Source organism: Megalobrama amblycephala, linkage group LG17, assembly GCF_018812025.1.
Source record: "Megalobrama amblycephala isolate DHTTF-2021 linkage group LG17, ASM1881202v1, whole genome shotgun sequence".
Taxonomy (NCBI): domain Eukaryota; kingdom Metazoa; phylum Chordata; class Actinopteri; order Cypriniformes; family Xenocyprididae; genus Megalobrama; species Megalobrama amblycephala.
The window spans coordinates 31,362,508-31,379,988 of NC_063060.1; the positions used below are offsets into that span (position 1 = coordinate 31,362,508).

A 17,481-nucleotide genomic window follows, 5' to 3' on the forward strand; every position below is an offset into this window, starting at 1 on the left:
ACAAGCAACAGGGATGACCGCAAGCTTGAGAATACTGTCAAGTAAAGCCGATTCAAACACTTGGGAGAGCTTCACAATGAGTCAAATGAAGCCGGAGTCAGCGCATCAAGAGTCACCACACTCAGACATCTTCAGGAAAAGGACTACCAAGCCACTTCTGAAACAGAAACAACGTCAGAAGCATCTTACCTGGGCTAAGGAGAAAAAGAACTGGACAGTGAACAGTGGTCGAAAGTCCTCTTTTCAGATAAAAGTAAATTTTGCATTTCATGTTGAAATCATAGTCCCAGAGTCTGAAGGAAGACTGGAGAGGCACAGAATCCAAGCTGCTTGAAGTCTAGTGTGAAGTTTCTGAAGTTAGTAATGATTTGGGGGGCCGTGACGTCTGCTGGTGTTGGTCCATTGTGTTTTATCAAGTGCAAAGTCAATGCAGCCATCTTCCAGGAGATTTTGGAGCACTTTATGCTTCCATCTGCTGACAAGCTTTATGGAGATGCTGATTTCCTTTTCCAGCAGGACTTTAGCACCTGCCCACAGTGAAAAAACCACTTCCAAGTGGTTTGCTGACCATGATATTACTGTGCTTTATTGGCCAGCCAACATGCCTGACCCCTGAATCTATGGGATATTTTCAAGAGAAAGATGAGAAACAGTCGATCCAACAATATACAGATGATCTGAAGGTTCAATAGTGCCTCAGCAGTGCCACAGGCTGATCACTTCCATGCCACACTTCACTGATGCTGTAATTTGTGCTAGGAGCAAGTCATTTGCTGTAATATGTGCACAAATGAACATACTTTAAAGAACTTGAACTTTTCTGTTTTGAAAATCCATTTTTTGATTGATCTTAGGAAATATTCTAATATTTTGAGATACTGGATTTTGGACTTTTGTGAGCTGTATGCTCTAATCATCAAAATTAAACTTTTGAAATGTTTTACTTTACATGTAGGGAATCTAGAATATATGAAAGTTTCATTTTTATAAATAATTTACAATAAAAAAATGAACTTTTTCACGATATTCTAATTATATGACCAGCACCTGTATTATATTGTTTCCTTTTATGGAGCTTTGAAACTGACATCATTCTTCAGAGGAGCAAACTGGCTTTAAACAGCCCATGTGATTGTTTACACCAGTTATATATAATTCACACAGAAACAAGACAGTCTGCATTTTCATTTATCGTTGACCATTTTCTGTCAAATACAGCTCATTTTAGAACCTTTAAAGTGTTTTTTTTTTTGTCACACATGTTGCCAGTGTGTTTAAATGTTGCCATTTTTGGTAGTTCAATCGGGAACCATGTAAAATTGAACTAGCATCATAATGTTTCATAATATTTATGAACAAAACAGCGCAGTCTTCCTCGTGACAGCTGTAATGTTTTGTGGCCATAATAAAAGTCTCCATGATTTACAATGGTGAGTTTTGCCGGTTTTTAATGACGTCACGTAAATACACCAATCAAAATCTCAGTCCTTGGATATATGTAGGAGGAAGAAAGTTTAAAATGATGTACACATACACATTTCCATTTCGAGAACAAGGCAAGCAGGTGACCAGGAATCATGTTCGGCTTTAAACTGTCTGTGTTGTTCTTCGCTGTAGTGTCGCTGAGTAAATGCAGCGCTAGGTCTGGTTACTCCTGTAAGTTTCCACCTTCACAGTGGTGCGACTCTGCAGACATTGCAGCTGAATGTGGGGTAAGTATCAAAACAAATCTTACGACTTCCTCCTTAAATTTCATAATATGAAACCATTAGATTGCTAATGTTTTTATATTGCTCTTTTAGCAATACATTACATAGCCTACGTTACATTTGAGTTACATGTGAAAGTTATTTGAAGTTACAATAGATGCTACATTTATGCAAATTGCCCTGGCACAAAATTCACACTTCTCGTTTTGATTTCCGCTCTCTGGGAAATCCCGAACTTTTTTTTTGGCACTGATCATTTCCCTTTTATTCTCTTCTTTCTTAGGTGCTGGAACAATGCGCGAAGTTTAATGTCACAAAGCCCAACGCTGACAAAGTGAATGTGAGCCTGTACTATGAGTCTTTGTGTCCTGGATGCAGAAATTTTCTTGTATTTCAGCTCGTGCCAACCTTCTTGATGTTGTCAGACATCATGAACATTGAGCTGGTTCCATATGGAAATGCACAGGTATATTTATACTGCCCAGTGCCCACTGTTGCTCAGACAATTTTATTCTTAGTAAAAACAGCGCATAACTGCTATTTACACTTTGTGTGAATAGAATCTATTGCTATTTGCATTTAACATGGTTTAAACTAGATTATTTGTAGGCCTATTTGACTCAATGCAAATATCTAACAATTTACACAGTGCACATAGCAACTAATCTTGTTTACACTTCGTAATAAAAGTAGAAAAATAAATGGCATGATCTTGTAGGTTACATTAATGTTAAATTCTGTTTACACTCAAAACACTCATAATGTGCTTTAATAATAGGAGAAAGAAGATCAGGGGAAGTACACCTACGTCTGTCAGCACGGAGAGGATGAATGTCTTGGTAACATGATTGAGGTGAGGTTTTGCTATTTATTTCATCATTCAAAACATTTTAAAAGCAGAAGTGAATACATTGAAGACATCTTGTTTAGAACTAAAAATAGAGGTATAATAATTGTAATCTTTCCTATCAGACCTGCCTGATGAATAAACTAGGCTTGAAAGCTTTTATAGTCATTTTTTGCATGGAGTCAGGAGTAGATGTGCTGAAAGCTGCCCAGCCTGTAAGTTGTAATTTTTCTTTTACCTGCTGTTATTCTATCCATCCGTCCATTAACCCATTAACCCATGCTAATTTTATATCTCTGCTCCCATATCTCAGTGTCTTGGACTCTATTTTCCTGAAGTAACATGGGATTCAGTCATGGAGTGTGTGAAGGGAGACCAGGGCAATAAATTAATGCATGAAAATGCAGTAAAAACAAATGCTCTGAAGCCCCCTCATCAGTATGTGCCTTGGATAACCATTAATGGAGTAAGGAAGTTTGTTTATTATTTATAAGGATTTTTTTTTTTAAATCAGTAATTAAATGACTCAATGTTGTCCCTGCAGGAACACACAGACGACCTTCAGGATAAAGCAATGAATTCTCTCTTCAGTCTTGTGTGCAGTTTGTACAAGGTTTGTTTGCATTCTGATAGGTGTATTGTATCATTTCAGTGTTTTATCCTATCAATGAGGAGTCCATCACATGACCTCTTCATTCTTTGTGTTCATACAGGGTGATAAACCACCTGCTTGTGGTCAAGGGTTGAAGAAGACACCCAGCAGTTACTGCATGAAGTGATCATTCAAATCTGATAACAACACTACTCATGTCAGGAATGGAGACTGTGTATAAAACACAAGTGAATACATGCTGAAAATGATGTATTTGCATATTTTTTTTTTATTTGAATAACTGTTGTTTTATGCCTATATGTACATGAAAGTGTGATTTTGAACATTGGTTTTGTGCTGCTGACTACAATCGTTGACCTTATTTTTATACAGTCACGTTTTAAACCATTTTGTATGCATGCATAAAATTAAAAAATAAATTTCCATCACATTAAATTTCATTTGCTTGTGTTAATGATTAAGAAAAAAAATCATTGCCAAACTGGACTTTACTCAAGAGAAATGCTTCCTCAATGGTTTTAATTTTTTGCTTGTCTACATTATTTATTTATCATTAACCTGAGTCCACATTATTTTGACCTACAAAGTGAAAATACTTTGAGGTTTTAAATTAAAACTAATATTATTATTAACAATCGCTAATAACTAATAATAAAAAAAAGAGTTAGCACCCGAAGATCCAAAAAGTATGTCCTAATAGCAACTGTATTCAAACGGGATTAGACTATTGATAGCATAGGGGTCAAACTGATTAGGCGACGTTCTGCGCACGTTGACGCAATTTTGATGCTCATGAGCGCAACGCCATTACGCGTTTGACTCGTCACCGGCTCCTTCATGCTGCTCTGGGTTCCGCTGGTTGGTTATATGAATGAAATTTAATGATGTAAATATCTTAGTCATGTAATTGCAGCTGAATTTAGGCAAAGAAACAATTTGGGGATATCGTAACAACTCTAAACATGTTTTAACTATCTATCTGAGAGCATTAAGGAAGATGAATTCCTTTCAATTTTAGGTTAACAACACTTCTCAGTATTTAAATATATTTTTGTGTGTCTTATGCCATCTATCCTGGTGGAGTAAAGGAGCAGAAGTGGCGAATGATCAGAAACTTGAGGAATTTAACGTTACGTTAAATCGGCGTAAACATGATATCCCGTCAGAGTAAGGACTTTCTCATACGGATCGCCGGTTACTGGAAGCCGCTTTTCAGAGGCAGATTTCTGATCGTGACGAACACGGTTAGTTGTGGGGGAATGTTAGCAGCGGGCGACCTCATCCAGCAGACGCGAGAGATACGAAAGACACCCGGACGAGCACGTGACTGGTGGCGTACAGGTAACAACAACACACAAACACAAAAAGTTTGACTTGTTTAAATATATATATATATATCAGGTCATGCTTGTAATTTACGTGCCAATGCGTGACAAGAAAAAAAACCTTTTATCTTATTTTTGTTAAAGTATGTAATACTGTGTTGAAAGTAACGCGAGATTTATTAACTCTCGCGGTGTTGCGCCCTCTATAGGTTGTATGTTTGCCGTCGGATGCTCTATGGGCCCCTTCATGCACTATTGGTACATGTGGCTCGACAAATACTTTGTTGGCAATGGCATAAGTAATGTCTGTAAGAAAGTGCTTACTGATCAGCTGGTTGCATCGCCAGCACTGGGGGCCTGGTACTTTCTAGGTGAGATCTTGCTGCTGATTTCCATTCATTTCTGTTTCTCACCCAAAAATTAAAATTTGATGTTTATCTGCTTACCCCCAGGGCATCCAAGATGTAGGTGACTTTGTTTCTTCAGTAGAACACAAATGAGGATTTTTAACTCCAATTGTTGCCATCTGACAGTCATATAATGCATGGCAATGGGAACACCATCCATAAGAGTAAAAAAAACATGCACAGACAAATCCAAATGAAACCCTGCGGCTCGTGACGACACATTGATGTCCTAAGACACGAAACGATTGGTTTGTGCAAGAAACCGAACAGTATTTATTTAAAATACAGTATATTTTAACCTCTAATACACCACTATGTCCAACTGCCTTGAGCGTGATGAGTGACGTATATGCGCGAGAGAGTGCCAGAGCAAGTACACACCTCACACACCGGATGGCGTGCGCTCAAGGCAGTTGGACATGGTAGCGTATTAAAGGTAAAAAATTATATAAATACTGGTCGTTTCTCGCACAAACCGATCGTTTCGTGTCTTAGGACATCAATGTGTCGTCACGAGCCACAGGGTTTAATTTGGATTTGTCTGTGCATGTTTTTTTTTACTCTTATAGATTGTGTTCCCATTGCCATGCACTATACGACTGACAGATGGCAATGGTTGGAGTTAAAAATCCACATTTGTGTTCTACTGAAGAAACAAAGTCACCTACATCTTGGATGCCCTGGGGGTAAGCAGATCAACATCAAATTTTCATTTTTGGGTGAACTATCCCGTGAAGATTTCTAATATAATGAATGAAAGTCTTAAAGACATTACACCCGTTTTATTTATTTATTTATTTTTAATGAAGGTATGGGAATGATGGAGGGTCACACTTTGTCTGAGGCACAAAGAGAATTCAGAGACAAATTCTGGGAGTTTTACAAGGTATGTTGCACTGATAAGCATGTGTTCTTATTTCAACTTCAAATTATATGTCTTCATAACTGACAGCTTTTCATAACATGCTTCTTTTTAGGCAGATTGGTGTGTTTGGCCAGCAGCTCAAATGGTAAACTTCTACTTCTTGCCACCCAAGTTCCGTGTCCTTTATGTGAATATAATTACCCTGGGATGGGACACCTACCTCTCCTACCTCAAACACAGTAAGACATGTTTGCATCTGTCACATGACAAAAGGCATAACATAACAATACATTTGTAATACATTATATAATTATTAATGTAGTCTTGGTGGTCAAGTTTTACTTTCACTTGGCAGTGTTGGGGGTAATATATTACAAGTAACTTGAGTTACGTAATCAGATTACTTTTTCAAGTAACTAGTAGAGTAACACATTACTTTTTCAATTTACCACAAAATATCTGTTATTTTTTCAAATAAGTAACTCAAGTTACTTTTTCATATTTATTGACTGACAATTCCTGTTCTCGTGTTGACATAAATAAAGTGCAGAGGCGTTGTGTGCGCTGTGTGTAAATATGATGGTTATTGTAGTTCTAGACTAAATGTAAACATGCATTTTACTCATCTCACTTGCACGAAAACATTCAGTATTCCTCAAAATGAATAAAAACAGTGAAATACAATCTCAGAATTTTACACAAACTTGTAATAATTAACTATATTAAATTACTCAAATATACTTTATGCATTTAATCTCACTTTATTAACCAATGTCTTTGCTGCTGACCTTTAATGATCTAATTTAACCATACTAATAAGCAAAAATTACTTTAGATTAGATTTAGAAATAAGAGTGTTGAACTTCCTTCTGTATCCTATTCTTCTTTAATTCAGAATGGCAGCACAGCTGAAAGGTTTGTTTGAGCTGCGCCCTCTACTGTACAGGTGTAAATATGTTTGCTTCAGCCTGAAGCTTATTCATTTCACTTTTGGTGTGAAAGTGCCTTAACTTCTGCCAAAAATAGAACTTTTTTTGTTGTTCTTGAAAAAAAAAAAAACAAGCAAGCAAGCTCAGCCCAGGTGAGAAAAAGTAACGCAATTAGTTACTTTTTTTAGGGAGTAACGCAATATTGCAATGCATTACTTTTAAATGCTTTAATGCTTTCCCCAACACTGGCACTTGGCAGGTTTAAAATTGAAGCAAGACTCTCTTTTCATGGGTGTGAGCGTCCTTGTGACATGTGATGCATGACATTTGTGTTTTTCCAGGAGACCAAGCAGATTCCACAAGAGAAGCTGAATGAACTGAGTGAAGATGTTTGAAGAAAAGGAATATTTCAAAACCCAGATCTGGTTGGATCACAAAAATTAAATTAAATCAGATTATTCCAGACTGTTAATGTACAGCTTTTTTTTTTTTTTTAAATTTCATATAATATAATTAATAAAATTGTATCCAGTAATGCCAGGTACATTTTAAATTTTGTTTTAATGTGTTTGTATTGTTTTTGAATTATATAAAAAGTATTGAATGTAATTTTAAACGGATTTAACTGTCTGGAATCAGTGTATTGTTGACATGAAGAGCAGTTTATAAAATCATACTGTTTACAAATATATTCTTATATGGTATAGTATGGTGGTATAGTATGCCGATTATATATAATAATAATAATCTTCCTTCACCATAAGAAATATTTTTATTTTGGCCAAGCATGTTTATAATTGCAATAATGTGCCAAAATTACTGTCATATATACTGGATGAATGCTGTAACATAACCCTATGCTGCATAAGCAGTGATGTGGTTGGCTGTTTGTGTACTTCCAGTTTATGTTGTTCATAAATTGCCTTTACATGTAAATTTTCAACTAATTCATTTCATTTTTTGATGATAAATGCATCAGCTGGCTAGACTTTTTGATATCTGCACTGTCTTTATGTGACACTGTTTTTTTTAATGGAAGAAAATAAAATTATTTTGTGTGTTTTGAATATTATCATAATTTCGAGAATGATTTTTATGCTTTATAACTCGTACGTTGAGGTTGAAATCCAAATATGAAGAAGCACTTTTGCTCATCTATCAAGACATCCATCTTTCCGTGGTGTATGACAGTCCTTGACATCACGTGAGCCGTTCTGCAGTCAGCACAGACAAACCTGCTGAGTGAGAAGGACACCGTCCTCATAGGGGCTTCCAGACTGATAAAACGCAGGTGTTCTGACAGGATGTTCTCACAAATCATTTAGTTTGAGTTATGATGGTTACTTGCCACAGGATTGGACAAAAAACTTTCTTTTTTTTTTTTTTTTTTGGAAGTGACCAGAATGTGTAACTCTTGGACTGAAGATATGCTTAAAAATTATTTGAAGAACAACACAATACATCTTACCATATCGTCTCTGTTATAGAGGTATGTGTTATTTGCTGCACATTTATAGTTCATTAAAATAATTGTTTTGTTTATTATTGATTGGCCTATTTATTGAATGGTGCTTAATTTTTCTTATTATCGTTTATATTTTTTAGTCATGTAGAATGTGTTTTATTGTTGTCTATCATGAAGTGTGTATTTTCAGAAGTGCCTCCAACAATATGAAGAAAAGTTCTTCTTTGAAGTCTTTCTGGACATCAGAGGTAGGTCATATCAGTTCATCAGTGCTCACAGTTATTATCCTCTGGTTTGATTCTGAAAAGATTAGTTTTGATTCACTGTGACGCTGCAGAGTTCCACCCATTTATAACACAAAATAAAGCATTCCTTAAGATATTAGGCATTATATAATTCAAATAAACTATTTGGCAAATTAACATTAGATATTATTAGTTTGTTATAGTTACCTAGTAATTTTGTCAGTATTACAATTGTATTTTGTGCTGTTCTGAAGAGATGTATTTACTTGCTCTGTTAAATTCAGAGAGAATGGGACACTGAGAACCAGCAGGGCCTGCAAGGATCCAAAAACATGCATAGTCACCGTAAAGTTAAGAGGACATTTTCAGGGATCATTCAGCTTCCCCGTCTGTCCCGCCGGCTCTCGGCTCAGGGAGATTCAGAGAACACACACCGCAAGGCCACGTTCTGTCTCGGCAGCGCCAATGGCCTCGAGTCCGATACTTCTCAAAGTTCATGGTAAGCCACTCTTCTTTTTTTAAGACAATTTGAACGACTTAATCTTAACCAGTGATCATCTGACGAAAGGATTTGAATTTCTGGTAGTGACGATCGAGTCCTTTGTACAGTTTGTGAAGAAGAATGAAGAAAATCTTGTTTTTATCGTCTGTTGTAAACAAGTGTAAGGGTTAGAGGAACTTTACACTAAAACAGATTTTAGTCGATAACCTGTTGTCATGTACCTGTTTTCAAAATAGTGGCTTCACGTCAGCAACTTTAGGCCCGAGCATTTACTGTTTCAATGCTGTGTTGTCGGCTTATGTTGGTTCTTGGCTAATACAAGGTATATTGGCTTGTAATTTAATGTAATGGACATTGAACTGCATCAGTATTGTTAAAATTGTTGTTTAATGCATATATATACTTCAATTATTCATTAATTGATGTAGTATCCAGAGATTGACGTTTTGCATATAGAGCCAGCAGAGGGAGCTATTGTTCCCTAATGACCAGAAAAATACATGTGACGAGAAAACACTCAGAACAAAAACCATGAACAAAGACAGTAAATGTGCAGTTAGACATTATGAACTTTAATTATTTACCAGACTCACTTTTCAGGGAACTAGTAAAAGTCACAAGAACAACAACACATTCTTTATTCTCTAGGAGGTTATTGTTCATTATTTGCTATTCAGTTTAAAGAAATGTTGCTACTAACTAAGGGTTTCCTTTCTCATGACTGCCCAAAAAACTTAGCAAGGCTTAAAACTTGATCAATTTTTCCTCCACATATACAGTGGGTCCAAAAATGATTTCGACACTTACAGTAAGTCACACTTAAAACATGAAGTCAGTTCCCCGCAAGTTCACACACATGTCCTAACCACAGTATATAGGCCACAGTATGTAGATCATTACTCAAACTATGAGCATGATCCACTAATGTCTGACCACTAGAAAGCATCCAAATGCATTTTGTATTGATTTTGAGCAATGCATATACTACCATACATAAGTTCAGGGTAGGTAAGATTTGATAGATGCTCACCGAGGCTGCATTTATTTTATCAAAAATACAGTAAAATAGGGCTGCACGGTTATGACAAAAATCATAATTGTCGATTATTCCCTTGAAATTGTAATTGAGAATATTAATTAATTACGATTATCACATTTTACATTGAGTGAATGATGTTTTGAAGAGTTTTACACTTTTGATTGAAGCAACTGCATGCCATATTTTTATATGAAATAAACCAGCTGAAAACTATATAGCATTAGCCTCATATGTCAACTATACATTGGTTTGGTTTCTTCTCAAAAACAAAAAAACAAAAACAAAACAAGCATAGTATTTTAATGTTATACTAATTTTTTGTTGTTGTAATTGTGTCGATTACATAATTGTGGCACCCGTAATTGTAATCCCAATTAGAAATCTGATTAATTGTGCAGCCCTACAGTTAAAACAGTAACATATTATTATAATTCAATATAACTGTTTTCTATTTTAATACATATTTAAAATGCCATTTCTTTCTGTGAGGGCAAAGCTGAATTTTCAGGATCATTACTCCAGTCTTCAGTGTCACATGATCCTTCAGAAATCATTCTAATATGATGATTTGCTGCCCAAGAAACATTTGCTGAAAATTTAATATATATATATATATTTTTTTTAAAGATTCTTTGATGAATATAAAGTTCAAGGACAGCGTCTATTTGAATGGAAAATCTTGTGTAGCATTATAGATATCTTTACTGTCACTTTTGAACCATTTAATCCATCTTTGCTGAATAAAATGATTAAATAAAACATATTCCTGACCCCAAACTTTTAAATGGTAGTGTTAGTGTAAAAAAGCTTTAATTAAAAGTTTTCATATTTAATCTAAAGTTTTAATAGAAGGTTCATTATATCGTTTTGTAATGCATACAACATTTTGAAGTGTATCTAAAGTATGAAAAATCCTTTTTCGGGGGACCACTGTATGCATATTGTTTTTGCATACACAACTCATCCGGCAGTCAAAGGATCACAGGAAACCTTTCCCCTCTGATAATCAAAGCCCATGGGGCCCGTGATAGAGGGCCATCGTGACATGAGCCATGCTCTCTGTCTGACTTTATCTGACTTTGCTTTTTATAGTCAGAGCTTTCATGTGACTTCTCCTGGTAAACCTTGAACATGTGAAAGGCATACGCATTTCTCAGAGAAAATCTGAACGCCGTGATCAACTCTGCATGCATCGCACCGCTTGTGCGTTGGCTTTTCGGCACACCAGGGGATTGGAACAGGAAGTCATTATAGACCAGTAAACACTAGACCTCGCACACTTATAGTCTTAATGCGGAGGTGGGGCCACTTAGAGAGCTCTATCATGAAGTCTTCTCATTGTAAATCACACTGCCATATTTAGTCTGTTGGAGGGAAGTCTTCCAAGTTATGTAAACAAAGCGAGTTCACGAGGGGAGATGTTCCATTGCTATGATGGCTGGCTCCATTAATGCGCCTGTGATCTCTGAAGCAAGGCTGAATTTCTCAGCTCTAGTGAAGGGTGAGAGATGTAGACTGTGGTTTTTGTGTTGAGAAAGCAGTGTGAAAGAGCAACTCATGCCATGACTAGACAATCGTCCGGCCAGTTGTGAAGACACAGGAACTCTGCTGTCATGAGTGACATGCTCTCAGAGGGTTCGGAAGAGGAGAGACCTCAGAGACCCTCGCATCTCAAGCTGAAGGGAAACTCTCCCACTGGCTCCCCCAAAATGTCTCCACGGGACTCTCCTCGGAGTTCTCCCCGCAACTCGCCTCTGCTCTTCCGGAGGCTGATGATGAATCGCAGCATTGCTTTGCAGAGACGCTTCACTTTGGCTCACACTCCCAGGTAGGTTCTGAATCCTTCTGCATCGTTTATTTAGCCTCTTACCGGGAGGCTTGGCTTCAAACACACACACAGAAGTCTTGTGGCACTGGCATCTACGTAACAGCACATCACATGGTGAATTTTGTGGTTGCTCCCCCCGTCCAAAGTTTGTATTGATGCTAACACTTCTAGCTACAATTATAATCACTGTAATCAAGGAGGTGGTTTGTCTGCTGTGTGGAAGCATAAAAAGATGCCTTTGTTTGGGAGGATATCTTGACCTGAGCTATTTATTGTCAGCCTATCTCAGCAGTGATCGAATGAACTGCTTTTTTGCACGTAGTTATACTGGTTCTGTCTCTTAAGCCTGGTCAAATCCAACCTTTTGGTAAAATTAACTATGAGCTCTTAACTTCTTGAGAATTTTAGATATAGGTGCATGTATAGACTGCAGTGCTTGAAGCACAGAGAGTGATCATATTTTTGTAGTTAGATTTTTTAGGTTACCTGACAAAACATTTCTTAAAGTGTAGATTTTTGGACCTTGATAAACCCAAGTCAGCAGCATTTGTGTCAAATGATACTTGTTACGTTGTCAACATGGTTTGTAAGTTCTGCAAATTATTGGCTTTTTTGGTTTAACAGTTGTTGTTTTTTTCTATTTTAAATTGCGACACTATTGTTCAAACATTTGGGGTTGGTAAAATGTTCTATGCTTTTGAAAAAAGTTTCTTATGCTCATTACGGTTACATTTATTTGATAAAAAATACAATGTTTTTATGTTTTTTGTATTATAACAATTTAAAATACCTGTTTTATAAAATGTAATTTATTCCTGTGACAGCGAAGCTGAATTTTCAGCATCATTTCTCCAGTCTTCAGTGTGTCATAATCGTTTCAGAAATCATTCTGATATATTTTTATAAAAACTGTGATACTTTTTTCAAGATTCTTTGATGAACAGAAAGTTCAGAAGAACTGCATTGTGAAATAGAAATGTTTTGTAACATTATAAATAGGGCTGGGTAAAAAATATAGATTTCTCGATTTTAATCGATTCTCATTTTTACGAACCGATATCGATTCTTAAATCCCAAGAATCGATTAGTCTAGTCTGTTTTCAGTTGATGAATGTGCAGAATATGTAGCGCCTCCCATTCAATAAATAGCAATAAGCTTTGTGCTTTGTTACTTTTGATATGAAGCAAAGTCTCAGATTTCAAATGACGTCTATCTTATTATGAGATTCAAAAAATAAATACCGTTTTGGCACAGTTTAAAGGTGCTAAAGATGATGTTTTGTTTTATACATTTTAGCAATATTACTTGAAACTGTCTTTACTAACTGATAAAAGACTATTTATTAGGTGCACTGAAAGTAATAATATTAATATACATCATCTGTGCATGAGGTAGGGCCTTAAAAACATCAGCCAATCGTTTACGCGATGATTGGCCCTCTGGCTTGTCAATCACTGCCATTACGTTCCTTGTGAAAGACGTGCGCGGATTGGCCCTCTGGTTTGTCAATCACTGCCACGACGTTCCTTGTGCGAGACACGCTCCAGTAACTTTCCACACTCCACAGGCGCCGCATGCAATGTTTTTGTCAGGAGACAGGAGTAACAACTGCAGATTATGAGTTACCTGCGGTGAGTCCGACATAATGAATCCACTCACACGACACAGCGAATGCCGGTGGTAAACAAACACTCGTGTTCCAATACTCGTGCACGAGTTTTGGGAGGCGTTCCCTCGAAATGAGCTGTGAAGGAGGGGGTTGTTCTTACGCATGCGCTCATTTCAAAAACTCACTAACAGTCTTTGGTTTCTCAGTCGACGAAAAGATCCTCTTTAGCACCTTTAATGTGACGTGACAGATCACTTTAGCGCCTCAGTTAAACAGAAGCTGCAGCACGAGCATATGTGAACGTCCTCTCCTCCGCTTTAATACCAGTTAAAGTGGGAAATAAACATAACTAAACATGTGGAGGTATGTTAAAATATACAGTAAAACTTACCAAAATCCGTATCATGTCTCGTGTAATAGCTCAGTGTTTCAACCTCGGAAAGACGTCAATGAAACAGCTTGTAAACAATGTCACGTAACGTCACATTTACCTCAGAAAAACATATTCAGTGACCATAAACTCGTTAGTCAGCTAGAAAAGTGTACTCTAGAAAGCATTCTGATAAATATAGCTATGCACCGTTACATATTCATTATAATTTTTAATGTTCTTCAATATTTAATGCATGTTTGAATAAATCAGTTATGACAGCAGCGATTTAAATGTCTATATTTCAAAAAAACAAAAAAACAAATTGGAGTAGATATATGATTATGTAATTCTAAACTTTATTTATAATAAAAACATTGAGTGTAATTTAAGTGTTTGTATATAAATGAGTTTAAAGGGATAGTTCACCCAAAAATGAAAATTTGATGTTTATCTGCTTACCCCCAGCGCATCCAAGATGTAGGTGACTTTGTTTCTTCAGTAGAACACAAATGATGATTTTTAACTCCAACCGCTGCCGTCTGTCAGTCAAATATTGCGAGTGGATGGGAACTTCTACTATAAGAGTAAATAAAACTTGCATAGACAAGTCCAAATTAAACCCTGCGGCTCATGATGACACATTGATGTCCTAAGACACGAAACGATCAGTTTGTGTGATAAACCGACTACGGCAGTGATGTCTCGCGCATATACTTCAATGAGTGCCAGACATCACTGCCATTGTCAGAGCGCGATCAGACCTCACTAACCGAATGCTGAACACAGTTGGAGATAGTGGTGTATTAGATTTATAAAATGATATAAATACTGTTCGGTTTATCGCACACACCGATCGTTTCGTGTCTTAGGACATCAATGTGTCGTCACGAGCCGCAGGGTTTAATTTGGACTTGTCTATGCAAGTTTTATTTACTCTTATAGTAGAAGTTCCCATCCACTTGCATTATTTGACTGACAGACGGCAACGGTTGGAGTTAAAAATCATCATTTGTGTTCTACTGAAGAAACAAAGTCACCTACATCTTGGATGCGCTGGGGGTAAGCAGATAAACATCAAATTTTCATTTTTGGGTGAACTATCCCTTTAATTTAACCTTCAGTATTATTTTAGTAGTACCAACTGACTCCCATGTGTAGTTTAAAGCATTAGTTGAGAGATTTTTTCCTCTAGAAAATTTGCCATGTATTGTAACTGAAATACTATATCCAAAATAAATACGAAATCGTAATTGAATCAAAAGCATGTGAATAGTAATTGAATCGAATTGTGAAAATTGTCAATACCCATCCCTAATTATAAATATCTTTACTGTCACCTTTGATCAATTTAATGCATCTGTGCTGAATAATAGTAAAAGTTTCTTTCAAAACAATTACTGACCCCAAACTTTTGAACAGTAGTCTGTGTTATACCTAATGCTAAGCAGCAGATATTTCAACAAAATGTGAATGTTAGAAAAGATGAAGTCTTTTTTATTTCTTTTTTTATTGTCCTTAAAACACTGAAAGTGAGAAATCACATGATTCAAACTATGTAATTGCCTGAGTTTTATAGAGATTGACATCAATAAAACCCAGTATAAATCCTTAAAACTGCCCTTTTGCAAGCCATTGCCAAAATACATCTCTAACGCCTGTGCCTTTGACATGTTACAGCCCCTGTTTTCAGTTGTTTTTGTGTCTGTTAAACTTCCAAGATTTGAGGAAGTCAGACCCTGACAACACTGTAAACATCCCCAGCCATACACGCACATGCAATAAATGTTGAGAAATCATCAGCAGAGCTCACAGGAGGTGTTATACTTCAAAACTGTGAAATAGACATTACTTCAAATATTTATTAACTTATTACAGTTATCAAGTTTTTTGCCAAGAGGTGACCACAAGTGAACTCAGAAGTTGTTTATCAGAGAATAAATCTGCAAGAGAACAGTTTCAGCTGAAATGTTTAAACACAGGTCACCGTGTTCATGTCAGCTGGTTTGTGTGATGTAAGTGGAAAGAGTCAACCTGCCATCCATCTAATGGACACTGAAGCAGTTTTCTTGGCTCCGTGAACAGTGGAAGTCCACACAGGTCAAATGTGACTTATAAAGCTGAAAAGATCTTTTTTGTGTGTGTGTGTCAAGGATTTAGGGGAAGAAAGAAACAGGCTGTTGGAGAATTATGGCAGGATGGTGTAGGAACAGGAATGATTAAACAAGCCATATCTCTGTCAGAATACGGTCTGCAAGAGATGAAGCAAATCAGAGCAAGAAACTTTATTTAACATTTTGTGTCAGGACCTTGAAAGTGTTTTTAGCTGAATTTTACAGGGTTATTATACACTGCCCGTCCAAAAAAAAAAAAAAATGTTTGGATTCAAATACTTAAAGGGTTTGTTCACCCAAAAATGAAATTTTTTGTCATTAAGTACTCACCCTCATGTCGTTCCACATCCGTAAGACCTTTGTTCATCTTTGGAACACAAATTAAGAGTTTTTTTTTTTTTATCCCCCACGGAAAACAACGTAATTACTGTCATTTAAGGTCCAGAAAAGTAGTAAAGACATCGTTAAAATAGTCAACGTGACTACAGTGGTTCAACCTTAAAGGTGCCCTAGAATTGAAAATTTAATTTACCTCGGCATAGTTGAATAACAAGAGTTCAGTACATGGAAATGACATACAGTGAGTCTCCAACACCATTGTTTCCTCCTTCTTGTGTAAATCTCATTTGTTTAAAAGACCTCCGAAGAACAGGCGAATCTCAACATAACACCGACTGTTACGTAACAGTCAGGATCATTAATATGTACGCCCCCAATATTTGCATATGCCAGCTCATGTTCAAGGCATTACACAAGGGCAGGCAGTATTAACCAGTCCCTCCAGAAAAACGCGGACTTTTTTTGTGATTGTTGCGGGCAAAAATCCTTGATTTTGCAGCACGTTTTCTTAAAAAATGCAATGGAATATGCGGGATATTTTTGCAATTTTATGCGATGAATTTGCGGGAACTTGCAAAAACTGCGGTTTGATGAAAAGGCGAAAAAAAGGTGATTCCCCCAACACCCTGTTCTCACTAGGCTACTACCTTAATGTAAAGAGTAATTTCTTATTACTTCCTATGATAAGCAAGCATACTAAATCACAGAATATTTAAGTTCTCATTCTGTTTTATTTCAGACCTTAATTAACACATGGCTCAAACTGGTTTTCCAGCGTCGACCTCCGTCTGTGGTCCAACACGCAGTTGCACGGAGTATATAGAATAATTTGCCCCCACTGTCATGTAACACACTGGAAAACTGCTTCGCGCGGTCTTTTGCGCTTATTTTTGTTGGCAAATGAGAATGATTTGTGTGCTTCATCATGGTTTCACCGCGGGGTTTGCAGATGATGTTCACGTCGCGTAATTACGTCACTTCACAAGGTTCCCATGGCAATGGGGGAGAAATAATGGCGCTTTACTTGTGTGAAGTAAACGCAACATTTTTCAACTTTCTGCTAAGATATATGTGACTTTTTTGCAACGCAAATACAGGGATTATAAAATCATGCTAGCCCCGCATATTTTGCTTGCTGAAATTGGCAATTTATGCGGCGAAAGTGCAGCGTATTTGAAAAAATGCGACCCCCGCATAAATATGCAGACTTTGGCTGATTATGCATTAAATCAGGCGATCGCATAATCGCGTTTTACTGGAGGGACTGATTAACG

The 17,481-nt window shown here is 36.7% G+C and overlaps 3 protein-coding genes across 6 annotated transcripts in view; all 3 read left to right on the plus strand.

Annotated features, from left to right (window-relative positions):
• The first annotated feature begins 1,520 nt into the window (after positions 1-1,520).
• On the plus strand, positions 1,521-3,604 carry ifi30 (IFI30 lysosomal thiol reductase). Its single transcript, XM_048164895.1, has 7 exons — positions 1,521-1,712; positions 1,993-2,175; positions 2,488-2,562; positions 2,682-2,771; positions 2,870-3,022; positions 3,101-3,169; positions 3,270-3,604. The coding sequence occupies exons 1-7, from the start codon at positions 1,578-1,580 to the stop codon at positions 3,333-3,335; spliced, it is 771 nt and encodes a 256-aa protein (XP_048020852.1). The 5' UTR covers positions 1,521-1,577; the 3' UTR covers positions 3,336-3,604.
• A 266-nt stretch (positions 3,605-3,870) lies between these two features.
• Positions 3,871-7,773, plus strand: mpv17l2 (MPV17 mitochondrial inner membrane protein like 2). 2 transcript variants are annotated; one of them, XM_048164898.1, is made up of 6 exons: positions 3,871-4,027; positions 4,258-4,510; positions 4,704-4,865; positions 5,711-5,787; positions 5,879-6,005; positions 7,037-7,773. In XM_048164898.1, exons 2-6 carry the CDS (start codon positions 4,321-4,323, stop codon positions 7,069-7,071), a joined length of 591 nt encoding a protein of 196 aa, XP_048020855.1. In that variant the 5' UTR covers positions 3,871-4,027; positions 4,258-4,320; the 3' UTR covers positions 7,072-7,773. The 2 variants fall into 2 exon arrangements, with proteins under 2 accessions (XP_048020855.1, XP_048020854.1); XM_048164897.1 differs by having other exon boundaries at positions 3,900-4,055.
• Positions 7,774-7,919: 146 nt separating this feature from the next.
• The window catches only part of pde4ca (phosphodiesterase 4C, cAMP-specific a), a 54,074-nt gene continuing 44,512 nt past the window's right edge, over positions 7,920-17,481 (plus strand). Inside the window, exons 1-3 of one of the 3 annotated variants that reach the window (XM_048164890.1) lie at positions 7,920-8,184; positions 8,351-8,408; positions 8,690-8,904. In XM_048164890.1, coding sequence (XP_048020847.1) covers positions 8,367-8,408; positions 8,690-8,904 — 257 coding nt within the window. In that variant the 5' untranslated portion in view covers positions 7,920-8,184; positions 8,351-8,366. Of the gene's footprint in view, positions 8,185-8,350; positions 8,409-8,626; positions 8,905-11,317; positions 11,775-17,481 lie in introns of those variants that run through there. The other 2 variants (XM_048164892.1, XM_048164891.1) reach the window with 2 other exon arrangements.